Source organism: Heloderma suspectum, chromosome 6 (assembly GCF_057233095.1).
Source record: "Heloderma suspectum isolate Gila_16-S chromosome 6, 16-S_ref, whole genome shotgun sequence".
NCBI classification, from domain to species: Eukaryota; Metazoa; Chordata; class Lepidosauria; order Squamata; family Helodermatidae; genus Heloderma; species Heloderma suspectum.
The window spans coordinates 27,280,940-27,295,083 of NC_139463.1; the positions used below are offsets into that span (position 1 = coordinate 27,280,940).

Here is a 14,144-nt window from a genome sequence, read left to right on the forward strand (position 1 = left end):
CTGCGGCGCGTTTTTTGATCCTTCAGGTTCTTCCATGTGATGAGCGGGTTTTCACGCGCCTGCGTGAGATGTGCCGTCCCTATTGTTACGACAGGGCACAGTACCCATCTGACTTGAACCTTTAATTATCTTTTTCTGTTTGTGGGCAATTTTTTTTCGTTCTCTCGAGAGAAATCGTTCGTATTAGTTTTGTTTTTTAGTGTTGGCCATTATGTTTTACAATAATTTGATATGTCTATTGAAAGGGGCCTTTTCTTTTTTTGGTTATAGGAGAGATTCAGAATCTATTGCGCGGCACGAGATTGTAGACATATGCTTGAGATATAGGTACATTCCATAGCTAGGTCACATCAAGTTGAGGAGAGATCTTGGACATTTTAGAACCTTAAATCATCAGGGGTAATAAGAGCCAGTGTGGTGTAGTGGCAAGAGTGTTGGGATGGGAGCTGGGAGATCCGGGTTCTAGTCCCCACTCGGCCATGGAAGCTCACTGGGTGACTTTGGGCCAGTCACAGACTCTCAGCCCAACCTACGTCACAGGGTTGTTGTTGTGAGGATAAAATGGAGAGGAGGAGGATAATGTAAGCTGCTTTGGGTTCCTTGCAAGAGGAATAAAGGCGGGATATAAATGCAATGTTGTGGCGAAGGGGCTTGCGTAACTCAGTGAAGCCATAAGCTATGCCATGCAGGGCCACCCAAGACGGACAGGTCATGGCAGAGAGTTCTGACAAAATGTGGTCCACTGGAGAAGGAAATGGCAACCCACTCCAGTATTCTTGCCAAGAAAACCCCATGGAACGTATCACAAGGCTAAAAGAGATGACGCCGGAAGATGAGCCCCTCAGGTCGGAAGGTGTCCAATATGCTACTGGGGAAGAGCAGAGGGTATTTCCAAGTAGCGCCAGAAAGAGTGAAGCGGCTGGGCCAAACCCGAAAGGACACTCAGCTGTGGATGTGTCTGGTGGTGAAAAGAAAATCCGATGCTGTAAAGAACAATATTGTTTAGGAACCTGGAATGTCAGATCAATGAATCAAGGTAAGCTGGAGGTGGTCAAACATGAGATGGCAAGATTGAACATCAACATCTTGGGAATCAGCAAACTACAATGGACAGGCATGGGCGAATTTAATTCAGGTGACCATTATATCTACTATTGTGGGCAAGAATCCCTTAGAAGAAATGGAGTGGCACTCATAGTCAACAAAAGGGTAGGAAAAGCAGTACTGGGGTACAATCTCAAAAACGACAGAATGATCTCAGTACGAATCCAAGGCAAATCATTCAACATCACAGTAATTCAAGTCTATGCCCCAACCACTGATGCCAAAGAAGCTGAGGTTGATAGGTTCTATGAAAACCTACAACACCTTCTAGAACTAACACCCAAAAAAGATGTCCTCTTCATCATAGGGGATTGGAATGCTAAAGTAGGAAGTCAAGAAATCACCGGGATAACAGGCAGGCATGGCCTTGGTGTACAAAATGAAGCAGGACAAAAGCTAATAGAGTTTTGCCAAGAGAACACGCTGATCATAGCAAACACTCTTTTCCAACAGCACAAGAGGCGACTCTACACATGGACATCACCAGATGGTCAATATCGAAATCAGATTGATTATGTCCTTTGTAGCCAAAGATGGAGAAGCTCTATACAGTCAGTAAAAACAAGACCTGGAGCTGACTGTGGCTCAGATCATGAGCTGCTTCTTGCAAAATTTCGGCTTAAATTGAAGAACGTCGGGAAAACCACTAAACCGTTCAGGTATGACCTAAATCATATCCCTTATGAATATACAGTGGAGGTGAGGAATAGATTTCAGGGATTAGACCTGATAGACAGAGTGCCTGAGGAACTATGGACGGAGGTCCGTAACATTGTTTAGGAGGCAGCAACGAAATCCATCCCCAAGAAAAAGAAATGCAAGAAAGCCAAGTGGCTGTCTGATGAGGCTTTACAAGTAGCTGAGGAAAGAAGGGAAGCGAAAAGCAAGGGAGAAAGGGAAAGATATATCCAACTGAATGCAGAGTTCCAGAGAATAGCAAGGAGAGACAAGAAGGCCTTCTTAAATGAACAATGCAAAGAAATCGAGGAAAACAACAGAATGGGAAAGACTAGCGATCTCTTCAAGAAAATTGCACAAAACGTTCCCTTGAGATCTCCAAAGACGGGCATGATCAAGGACAAAGAAGGCAGGGACCTAACAGAAGCAGATGAGATTCAGAAGAGGTGGAAAGAATACACAGAAGAACTATACAGGAAAGATCTGAATGTCCCTGATAGCCATGATAGTGCGGTCACTGAACTTGAGCCGGACATCCTAGAGAGTGAAGTCAAGTGGGCCTTAGGAAGCATTAGTAACAACAAAGCTAGTGGAGATGACAGTATTCCAGCTGAGCTATTTAAAATCCTAAAAGATGATGCTGTTAAAGTGCTGCATTCAATATGCCAACAAATTTGGAACACTCAACAATGGCCGCAAGACTGGGAAAGGTCAGTTTACATTCCAATTCCAAAGAAGGGCAATGCCAAAGAGTGTTCAAGCTACCGCACAATTGCACTCATTTCACATGCCAGCAAGGTGATGCTCAAAATCCTACAAGCTAGGCTTCAGCAGTATGCGAACTGAGAACTACCGGAAGTACAAGCTGGGTTTTGAAGAGGCAGAGGAACTAGAGATCAAATCACCAACATTCGCTGCATCATGGAGAAAGCAAGAGAATTCCAGAAAAATGTCTATTTCTGCTTCATTGACTACGCTAAAGCCTTTGATTGTGTGGATCACAACAAACTGTGGCAAATTCTGAAAGAGATGGGAGTACCAGACCACCTTACCTGTCTCCTGAGAAACCTGTATGAGGGTCAAGAAGCAACAGTAAGAACCAGACATGGAACAACCGAGTGGTTCAAAATTGGGAAAGGAGTACGACAAGGCTGCATATTGTCACCCTGCTTATTTAACTTATATGCAGAGTACATCATGAGAAATGCCGGGTTGGATGAATCACAGGTCGGAATTAAGATTGCTGGGAGAATTATCAACAACCTCCGATATGCAGACGATAACCACCCTAATGGCAGAAAGCGAAGAGGATCTAAAGAGCCTCTTGTTGAGGGTGAAAGAGGAGAGTGCAAAAGCTGGTTTGAAACTCAACATTAAGAAAACTAAGATCATGGCATCTGGCCCTATCACTTCCTGGCATATAGAAGGGGAAGAAATGGAAGCAGTGACAGATTTTACTTTCTTGGGCTCCAAGATCACCGCAGACGGTGACTGTAGCCATGAAATTAAAAGATGCTTGCTCCTTGGGAGGAAAGCTATGGCAAACCTAGACAGCATAGTAAGAAGCAGAGACATCACCTTGCCGACAAAGGTCCGTCTAATCAAAGCTATGGTTTTCCCAGTAGTAATGTATGGCTGTGAGAGCTGGACTATAAGGAAGGCTGAGCGCCGAAGAATTGATACTTTTGAACTGTGGTGCTGGAGAAGACTCTTACGAGTCCCCTGGACTGCAAGGAGGTCCAATCAGTCCATCCTAAAGGAAATCAACCCTGACTGCTCTTTGGAAGGACAGATACTGAAGCTGAAGCTCAAATATTTTGGCCACCTAATGCGAAGAGAAAACTCTCTGGAAAAGACCCTGATGCTGGGAAAGACTGAAGGCAAAAGGAGAAGGGGACGGCAGAGGATGAGATGGCTAGATGGCATCACCGATGCGATGAATATGAACTTGAGCACACTCCGGGAGAGAGCGCAGGACAGGAAGGCCTGGCGTGCTATGGTCCATCGGGCCATGAAGAGTCGGACACGACTGAACAACAACAACATAAATGCAATAATAATATACCATCTCCTTCATGTGCTGATTTTCCATCTTCTAGGTGTGTGCTCAAAATAACAACGTGGAAAAGGGCAGCATCTATTAAAATTGCAAAAGCAGGAACAGGTCAGAGACGTTTTTGGGAGAAGGGGAACTGAATAGCTGCCTGTTCTGCCCTTGCAATAGAGATGTCCAGCTGTCAGCTCCAGGGGGGCTGAGGAACTCTGGGCCAGTCACTCTCTCTCAACCCAGTCTATCTCACAGGGTTGCTGTGAGGATAAAATGTGAGAGGGGATTTTTAAGACAGAGAACCCAGTGTTCCAGCACGGATCATTCAGGATAGTTCACTGGCGATGCTCCAGCTATCTCTTTTACTCGCGTTCCGCCACCACTCCCTTCTTGGGGGTGTGAGTGAGTTTCTTCCGAACTCATACGGTGTTTACTTGGGAGTGGGGAGACAGCCAGCTAAGCTCCCAGACTCCACCTGCCAAGCGATTAGCCCCTTCCCCTTCCCTTCCTCTGTAACTTGATTCATAAAGCGTAGCCCCAAAATGGTCTACTCAGTGTGGGTGGAACAACCCCCCTTTTGAAGGTGTAAATTGTAATCAAGCCCAGCCTAAAAGTCCAACTGAATAAAGTTTATTAATGAAAGAGTAAATCAGGGTAGCGAAAGAGAGCGTACACAATAAGAAAACTAAAACCTATACCAGAATACTGGTCTACCCGTACCTATACTGAGCAATCCATCAGACCAAATAAGCTTATGTCAGGCTCCCGCAGGCATTCAGGGAAGGCTCTTGCGTTGGTCAAAGATGAGGGAATGGCGATGACTCGAAATAGGCATTTTACCCTGTTTTATGTTGTTTAATTGGGGTGTGTGTATACAGGACCTGCTCCAGGAAAGGGATGATCTGTTTCAGAATTTACCTCAGGAAGGTGAAAATTAGCAAGGCTATGGGTGCTGGGTGGGATGCGACTAGAAGGGTTGCACAACATTCCAGTCACCCCACTGAAGATGTAAAATGCTAGGTTCAGGTTTGTGACAGGGATCATGGATGCTGACTAGAGTTTCTTGGAAGAAACTTAGGATGTAAATGTAATCTGATACATAGGCGATGCGATGAGCATGAAACAGTACTTCAAAAACAAAATAAACAGATGAGAGCACATTCAGTTCACACATTTATAGATCTTTAAAAAAAATAAACAGATTTTAAAAATGTGGAACAGATTTTAAAAATGTTTTGGCATAAAACGCCAGCCTCAGTCACAAGTCAGAGCATGCTACAGTACCACTTATAAACTGAGCCAGAACCAAGAAACAGGCCTGTTTGAGTGTTTGGAATGCAATTCTTTTTACATCGGTGAAACTGGATGATCTCTCCTGAAAAGATATAAGGAGCATTTGGCTAATATTCAGCGTAATGAAACACGTGCTAGAACGTGGTCCCTTCATATGAGGGAGAAACATGCTGGTAGAGCAACTTTTGTTAAGATCTCTGTGCTAGCAATTGAACAGTCTCCAAAGGGGAAAGATTGAGGCAATGTTTATTGATCAGCAGAAACACAGTATCAATGTGAAGGATGAGATGAAATGAGCCATGTTTATTAATATGTCTTGACTGGCTGTTGAATACAGGTGCTGATAGTTAATCTTTGTCCCCCCCCCCCATTGAGGTGTGGCCTGTTCCTGATTGGTTCTGGCTTGGTTTATAAGTGTCATTGTAGCATGCTCTGACTTGCAACTGAAATTAGCATTTTATGCCGAAACATTTCACATTTTAAAAATCTGTTTATAATTAAAAAAAAAAAATCTATACTGCACTATCATTGTTTGTTTTGTTTTTGGAGTGTAAACGTATTGTATTATCACTATTATCAACACTAAGCTAGGAAGGGACTCGAACAGCTTAAATATGAAGAAGGACTGGCAACAAAGTAACTTGGAACACAGCCCTATGCATATTTAGACAGACAAAAGTTCTAAAACTCCCAGCCTTCCCTAGTTGGAGTTGTGGGACTTTTCCCTCTCTAAACATGCATAGGATAGCACCCTTAGGGAAACACTCCTTCACCCCAGAAAATGTGTTTTCCACCACATGTATAGATACACCCAGTGATGATGAACGTGTCCCCTTCTACATGTGTTTCGACATACTTATTTGTTCTGTACATATAGGCTTTTATAAACAAACACACACACACACACACACACACACACACACACTCACTCTATGTATATAACCTGAGAACTACCATCTGATGTGGCCCTTACCACGGAGGAAGAGGAGGGCCCACTGAGGATAACTTGTCCAAGGCCCCCTAAACGTGGAGCTGGTGCTGTCGAACTCCCTTTACCACCTCTGATATTGGAGAATAGACTGAAGCCAGTATTTCGAAATGAATATAAGGCATGCTGGGGAATCGGAGTACTATACATGGGTCTGGACAATCAGCTATCACAGGGTTATGCAAAGAGCAAGGACAAGCTAGATACACATATCACAATCTCCTGTTTTCTGTGGAAATCAAAAGCGTCTGCGGAAGCAACAGCTGCAGCATCCCCAGCAGATGTTCTCAATCAGTGACCTCTGTGATCGACAGGATCACACAGGTCCTGGAATGGAAGACGTTGCCTTCTACCAGGTCAGGCTATTTGTCCACCTAGTCCAGTACTGTCTACTCTTCCCCCACCACTCCTCTCCACCCTTACATCCCAATTCATCCCTGCTGGTGACCTTCATTTCTCCAGCTCCATCGCCCTCCACCGGCCTCCTGATCCCTCAAAGGACACTTTTCCTTTCCTTCCTTGCTGCCTCATATGCTTGGAAGCCCCATCTGTCTTCAAGTTCACCTGCCTAGAAATAGAGTTGGAAGGGTCCTTGGAGGTCATCTAGTCACACCCCCTACAGGCCAGGCTCAGCAATGCAGGGTGCAGCTACAGCATCCCTAACAGGTGGCCATCCAGCCTCTGCTGAGACATCTCCAGCAAAGGAGAACCCACCACCTCCTGAAGGACCTTGTTCTGCTATTGCACCTCTCTCATTTCCTTCATCTCCCTTCTCCAAACTCACCTTTTCTGTGATGTCTCCGGGCCCTAGTTCCCAGGTCCTCCTGCAGCCTTCCCCAACCTGGTGCCTGGCAGATGTGCTGGACTGCAATTCGCATCGTTCCCAGCCAGCAGGGCCGTTTGCCCTACTGCCACTAACTCTGTAACCCAGCCTAAGCCCACATAACTGAAACAATCACATACTGGGGCTGCTCGCATGTAATGCTAAGCCGCTGTGGGTTAATTTCCCCATGGGGTTTAGCAAAGTGCGTTGGTGGCCATTTTGAATATGCAGAAGGCAGCGGTGTGCTCGTATCTTGCCATGTCCTGTGAACTTGGTGATGTGGGTTTTTTGAGGGGGTAGACAACCCTCAAATAAACCATAGCTTGTTTAAGGGTTATTTGAGGGTTGTCTACTGCCTCAAACAACCCACAATGCTGGGTTCACATGAGATGGAAAGCAGGAGCACCCGATGGTGCCCTGTATGACACAACAGACCCCATGGCTAAATTAAGCCACAGTGAGCTGTCATGTCATGAGAACTGGGTTGCTGTTTCTCTTTTTTACCTGCCATTTTTTTACCTGGGGTTGAACTCAATCGTCTTATAGGCCCTTTCCAACCCTACTAATCTATGATTCCCCTTCTTTGGTTTCTTCCTGTGGATTGAATTTTAGATTGTAAACTCCTTGGGGCAGGGACCTGTCCTCTTATACTAGACTCTATTAGTCACATGTTATTACTCTCTAGGGTATCAGGAAAGGGCTTGAATCTGTGACCTACAGCATGCAAAGCCTTTGCTCTACCACTGAGCTGCAATCCTTCCTCCAAAAAGGGAGGGAGGTGCGCGCGCGCATGCATGCGTCTCTCTGTCTAGGATGTGTTCGGCAAAGGTGTCCTTGCCTTTTAATCCTACGCTACATTCTTCTGCCCATAACTGCTGTTCTGTGAGTTCTCATTTTAGGAAGGCGAAACAGAAACAGTAAAAAAAAAATAAAAATAAAACATAATCAGGTTTCAGAGAAAGTAAATGTATTTTTCTGTACAAGGACAGAATAGGAAGAAAAAGTTCAAGGCCACTTAAGAAAAGACATCCTACCCACATTCCAAATCCAAGAGAAGGATCACAGCAATCTTTTGATGCCCTCTCCTTCACCACTAGCTGCCTGTAAGGACAGCCAAGGTGCGGTCCCTCCCCCACCTCCAATTCTAATGCAGCTACGTGAAAAGGTGGACCCCCTGGTGCTTTGCTAGCCAGATTGTGTTAGATGGGGAGGGTCTTCTGCTGCCCACCGAAGGCTTCCTGCTTAGGTCTTGTGTAAACACTGGCTGTCGGTTTTGCAGAGAAGAATAGAGGCAGAGCCTGAAGACAGGCTTAGCGCAGGCGGCACCCGAGCTAAAGCTCTTGTTTTTAATTGGAAAGGGGACCCCTGAGGAGGTGATGTCATGAAGGCCCAAATGGAGAGGGGGTGAGACTTTCTATAAAAAAGAAAGGGTTTATTAGACCAGCTAAAACAGAAGTAGGAGAACACTGAGCGAAGATCACCCTCAGTTGGTTCCGACCTGGAATTCCTAGATGAAGGGAAGGCTTTGATCTCACCGTTGGCATCACAATGGCTGTCCAGTTGCAGAAACCTGATGCAAGGGGCTTGCGCTATTCACACAGGATGTCTCGAGAAAGCTCAGCCTTCTGCTCCCAAGGCCTTCATGTGTCAGTGAACTGAGATGTGTGCAGTGTCCCCATGTCATTCTGATCAATCTTCCCCTGGAAACTGTTCCCAGGCTGGAGATGGACTACAGGGCCAGCTTGCTTTCCATCTTGGCACTAGGCTTATGGTCCCCCTTGACCTCTTTCTAGGGAGGACAAAGACGGGACCCGGTGGGGAAGCGTCTTTGCCTGGGGCACAGGTTGATGTGCAGAACCTCTGGGCCATAGTCCATGTCAGCGAAGGCTCTGCTTTTGGAGGGTGGAGGTGGGTGGGAAGCAGCTGTGGATGGGAAGGTGGACGTCACACCAGCTCGTCCAGGAGGATTCCAATGCTCTGGTGAGGCTCAGCGGGGCCTGCGATGGGCTTATTACACATGGGGCAGACGCACCGAACTTCCAACCACTTCACAAGGCACCTGCAGCCCAAAACGAAACAGATGGTGGTGGGGAAAGACAGAGAGGGAGGCATAAGTTGATAGTACAGCGCTAAGAGCTTGATACAAGTCTTCTAGCAATGTCCTGTGGCTCAGGCATGCAGAATCGACTTGTGGGGTTTTTCCCCCTTTGCTTTGCTGCTCTGGTGGATTACAGACACACACCCTGTTTGTTCGTGTGCAGGGTACCCTCTTGGAGTAGTACTGAAGAAACCGGAATTGTACTGTTGTTTAACACATGTTGCAAGTTATTTTGTTTCACAAATGTGTGATAAAATATCTGTTTGAATAGTTGATCTGTCTGATTTTGTTTTCCTTGAAGCAACTTTATGTTTTTAGAGCCACACAGGGTAAAATAGTTGAACTGATCTGTGACCTAGGAGCCTGAAATCCACCAATCAGAGCTGGGTACAAAATAGTTTCAGGGTGGACAGTTTGGTTGGCAGAACCAGATGAAGAAAGGTGCCTTAGAAAATGGAGACAATGGGCTCCTGTACCTCATGAGCCATATACTGGGATAACCTGCACAGACAATTTACATCCGAATGACTACAGATCAGAGATTCTAACTGCCTAATTTAGTAGCAGTGGTAAGTAGGATGACCAAATGTCCCCCTATTTCAGGGATGGGCACGAGGCAGATCTCCAGACGTTTTGGACTTCAACTCCCAGAAACCCCTGCCAACATGGCCAATGGTCAGGGAATGCTGGGAGTGGAAGTCTGAAACGTGGAGATCTGCTTTAGGCCCATCTCTGCTCTGTCTGAAGGCCTGTCAGAAGACAGTCTTTTATTTGAAACGTCCTCTTTGAAGGGTTGTCTGGTTCAAGTCTGATTTAAAGATAAAGAACCATAGGAAGGGAGAGTCCAGGGGCCTTGAAGTTGCCCATCAACAGTCAGAAGCCGCAGATTGATGAGGCACACAGGACACTTTGTCACAGTATTCTACACTATGGTGGAGATATAATTATCATCACTATTTCTAAATTTGCATCTATACTGAAAAACAAAGCACGTGCACATTTTACATACATCCGTGCCCTCATTTTTGGTAATGCATAAGAGACCACCCTCTGGCAAAGGCTTTTGTTGTTGCTGTTTGTAAGGGGCCGGAAACTCTTGCTGACCCACCGCAAGTCATCTAGCAATCTACTAGTAGATCTAGATCTACCTTCTGCCATCCCTGCTGTAGCTGAATGATCTTTGCCTGGCTTGGCCTTTTCCACTTCCACCTGAATCCCCTCTTTCTCCTCATCATTGCCTGACCTCTTGTACTCCTACCCTTGTCTGGCCCAGTTCTCACTGAAGTGCTCCTGTGTCTGGGCTTTTCCCGATAGGTATGCTGCCATTAAAAAACAAAACAAAACCACCAACCAAATCTCAAGGAATTTGCAAAATACAACTTTCCAAGCAGGTGGACTTGAAGCGGTCCAATTGCTGCTACAATTCTTCTTCCTGCCTCTTTTGCTCCTCCTAGTGTCTGCCCACCGTCAGACAGGAGTCAGAGAAAAGTGGATTAAGAGGCAGGAGATTCCTAGTGCTGGCTTCTCCCAGTTGCTTGCCTTGCCTTCCTCTCGTTCCCTGCTCCTCCTGTGTCCTGATTTCTCCCTCACCTGAAAATGCCAACAGAACATGCATTAACTAAGGCTGGCTGGAATCTCAGCCCCAGGACATAGCAGTTGACCTTGTTGGCTTAATGCCCAGAGTTCTGGCACCTGCTGTATTGAGAGAACTCAAGGGTTAATTAAAAATGTTCCAAAGAAATGTTTCTCATCACAGCCAGGTAAGGTGGGGCCACTATAGCCGGAACATCTGGGCTAGAACCAGGAACCCTCAGCTCCGCATGCAGCTGCCCCATGAGTGCCACCAGAATTGTGGTTTGAAGCATCTTCCTAGACTGGCCATTGGCTCTTCTTAGACAGGGAGGCCTAAAAAAGGGTTTCCTATTTGGGCCGGGACTTTGCCTGACCAATATTCCAGTTTTATTCCAGGCTCCTTATGAAGATGGGGTAGGGGGGTGGGATGGGGTGTGAAACAGCCATCCTCAATTCACTACTCGGTTTACAGTGGCGGCCACTTCATTTCCATTTCAGGTCTGGAAGGGTCACAATTTGACCCCTGAAATGGAGAGCGCTGCTTAACAGTTCCCCCTTTTTCCTCTTAATTTTTCCCTTGCTTTTCACAGTCGTAGTTGGGTGTTTTGGGGTGTGTGTTTTTTTTAAAGTGGGCAGCACAGCAATGGCTGAGCTCTTGCTACTACCATTTTTTCTTTCCAGGGGCATTCTGGGAAGGAAGAATGGTGGTGGCGGCGGCAGCAGCAGCCAGAGTTCTGCTGTTACTGCTATGCTGTTGGCAGATGGCTTAAAAAAAAAAAACTGTAAAAAAGAAAGAAAAAGAGTTAACGTTTAAAAGAAAATATGATGAAAGGAAAAGGAAAAAAAGGTAAGAAAGCTGTCCCCTCCCTGGGCACTGGAATTGTACTCTTCCCTTTGAACCATTCTGTCCACCTCCCTGATAGGTTTGTCTCTCCCCTTTTGCTTTTGGGATTCAGCTGAATGCCCCCCTCATTCAACCAAACCTCCAAAATGAAAATGGGACCAGCCCTAGTTTGGGTATATTCTTTGGGTCTGACTCTTGACTTGGTCTTCGGCACTGACTCCATGGCACAAATCCTAAAGATGAAGGGGTGGGGGGAGACACAGGGCTGTTCTACTAGCCCTGTTGAAATACTTAATTTCCCCTTCTTCCCTCCCCATTCCCCTTTCCTTGTGTGCCATGACTTTTTAGACCGAAAGCCTGAGGGCAGGGACTGTCTTTTTTCAGACTGTATGTAAGCCACACTGAAAGCCCTTTTGGCTGAGGAGCGGGATGAAAATACTTCAAAGGAATAAATGAATGGTGGGGTAGCCCTGACACCAGGGGCGTCATTAGAAAAGTGCCACCTAGGCATGGGCCCTGCATCTGTTTTGGGCTGTGCCCCGGATCTTTTGAGCTGTCCTAACTGCCATTTTTTTTTACATTTTCCCATTGACTTGCATTGGAAAACAAAAATGGCCATAATGTTTTGGGTTTGTATGATAAATACATGAAAATTGGAGGCGTGGTAGCCCCCATGCAGCTGAGTGAATACACCAAATTTCAGGCAGTTGGTTCCAGTGAGTTTTGTGCTAATCACAGGTAAAATGTGCTATTTTCAAGAAAATGTGTCAAAGCAAAGAGCTATATATTTTTGTGTGCTTCCACATACATGCATGGAATTTGGGGACCTGGCACCCCCCATAGAGATGACTGAGCTTGCCAAAGTTCAGACAGTTAGGCCTAGTGGCTTTTGTGCTAGCCACAGGTAAAATTTGCTTTTTCCAAGAAAATCTGTCAAAGTAAAGAGCTATATTTTTTCTGTGCTTCCACATAAATTCATGGAATCTGGAGACCTGGCAGGCCCTATGGACCTGACTGAACCTACCAAATTTCAGACAGTTAGGTCCAGTGGCTTTTGTGCTAGCCATGTGTAAAGTTTCCTTTTCTCAAAGTCTAAAACAAAAAGAAAAACTGTCAAGCCACCCAGGGGATTAGAGATCCTAATCAGAAAGTGTTTAATGTGACCATTAGGAGGTCACTATCCCTAATCTCTGGTGTAGGGTTTTTTTTGAGGTGCAAAAAACCTCTCTCCCCCTACTTTTCTGCTCTTACATGCCCACTGTTGGGAGCTTGCCTGAAATGAAATTTTGAAGAGGGAGGGGAAGAAAGAGCTCCATGTGAAATACTGGTATTTCACACTGCATCTGATTTCACTGCCCCAAACTGGAACCTTTGGCTTCTGCAGAAGTTTAGTAGCTTCAGTACAGCAAAGGATCCAATCAGCCTCCACAAACTTCTTTCTCCCCCTCCACTTTAATTTCTCCTAAATAGCTGTAGGACTCAAATAACCCCAAAGGGAAGGTTAGGACTATGTGGCATCATGTTCAAGAAACTGCTGGGGCTTTTAAATAGGTTCTACAGTTTTTAAAAAGCTAGAAAAAGCCCTCAGCCACCTCACCTCATAAAGTTCATTTAAGTACATGCAATCCTTACAAATCCTCCACAGCCTCCTAAATTCCTCTGAAGTAGGAATTCCTCTCTGAAAGGAGCCACTTGGCTTCGGGAATTCTCTCTGCCCCCCCACCCCCGCGCGCATTTCCAATCACTATTCTTCTTTTCTTCTACCCTCTCCTATCCTGTTCTTTCTTTCTTTCTTTCTTTCTCCCACCCAGAGCATATCTTGGGGAATTCTTAAAGAGAATTCTCTTTGGCAGGCAAGAGGAGTTCTGAATTGTATTTGACTTTACACAAACAGACAAGAGGGTTGGTTTTTCTCCTCCTCACTCAAGTCTTGGAGAAGAGTGGGTTCACATGGTCACAGAGAAACAAATCTGGGGCTGTTTTGTTTGTCAGCTACCATTATCCAGCAATAGGAAGGGTTGTAGCTCAGTGGTAGAGGACATGCTTGGCATGCAGAAGGTCCCAGGTTCAATCCCCAGCATCTCCAGGCAGGGCTAGGAAAGAATCCTGTCTGAAACCCTGGAGAGCTGCTGCTGCCAGTCAGTGTCAACAATATTGGGCTAGATGGACCCAGGGCCTGACTCAGTATAAGGCAGCTTCCTATGTTCCTATGAACAGAATGCTTTAATTTAAAAAATAGGAGTTTGTTTTTCAATTGGAGGGGAGATAAATATTGCTAATTTATGCAATCCTATGTGTGTCCACTCAGAAGTCCCATTATGTTTAATGAGGCTTACCTTCAGGAAAGCATGCATAGGATTCCAGCACAAGTTACTTTTGCAGCGAGGTCTGCACCTTGATGTTCTGCATGTTTACTCAGAAATAAGTCCTGAGTTGTGAGCATGGTACTGCAAGCTTAATACAGTGCCTACCCAATTCTGTCTAATGCACTGACTACCCTTTCAGTGCAGTCCTATGCATGTTTTGTCATTTGTGGCTTTGGGTTGTTTTTTTTTTGCTTCATTGGGTGAGGGAAAGGCACTTAGTACATGCTCAGAGTTTCTCCATAACTTAGCCCTAGTTTTGAAACCAGACTCATTGGCTGAATCCTGGTGAAGTCTTGGAATAAATGAAGTTATGGGGAGGAAGATACAATGA

The 14,144-nt window shown here is 45.6% G+C and overlaps 1 protein-coding gene and 1 non-coding gene across 5 annotated transcripts in view; one reads left to right on the top strand and one right to left on the bottom strand.

Annotated features, from left to right (window-relative positions):
* The first annotated feature begins 17 nt into the window (after positions 1-17).
* LOC146340594 (small nucleolar RNA U13) lies at positions 18-114 on the top strand. Its single transcript, XR_014784173.1, has one exon. It is a non-coding gene; the product is annotated as a small nucleolar RNA U13 (small nucleolar RNA).
* Positions 115-7,879: 7,765 nt separating this feature from the next.
* The window catches only part of RNF122 (ring finger protein 122), a 54,497-nt gene continuing 48,232 nt past the window's right edge, over positions 7,880-14,144 (bottom strand). For 2 of the 4 annotated variants that reach the window (XM_084808169.1, XM_084808171.1), the window contains one exon: positions 7,880-8,992. In XM_084808169.1, the coding sequence (XP_084664295.1) occupies positions 8,878-8,992 (115 nt within the window). In that variant the 3' untranslated portion in view covers positions 7,880-8,877. The remainder of the gene's footprint in view (positions 8,993-14,144) is intronic. The other 2 variants (XM_084808172.1, XM_084808170.1) reach the window with 1 other exon arrangement.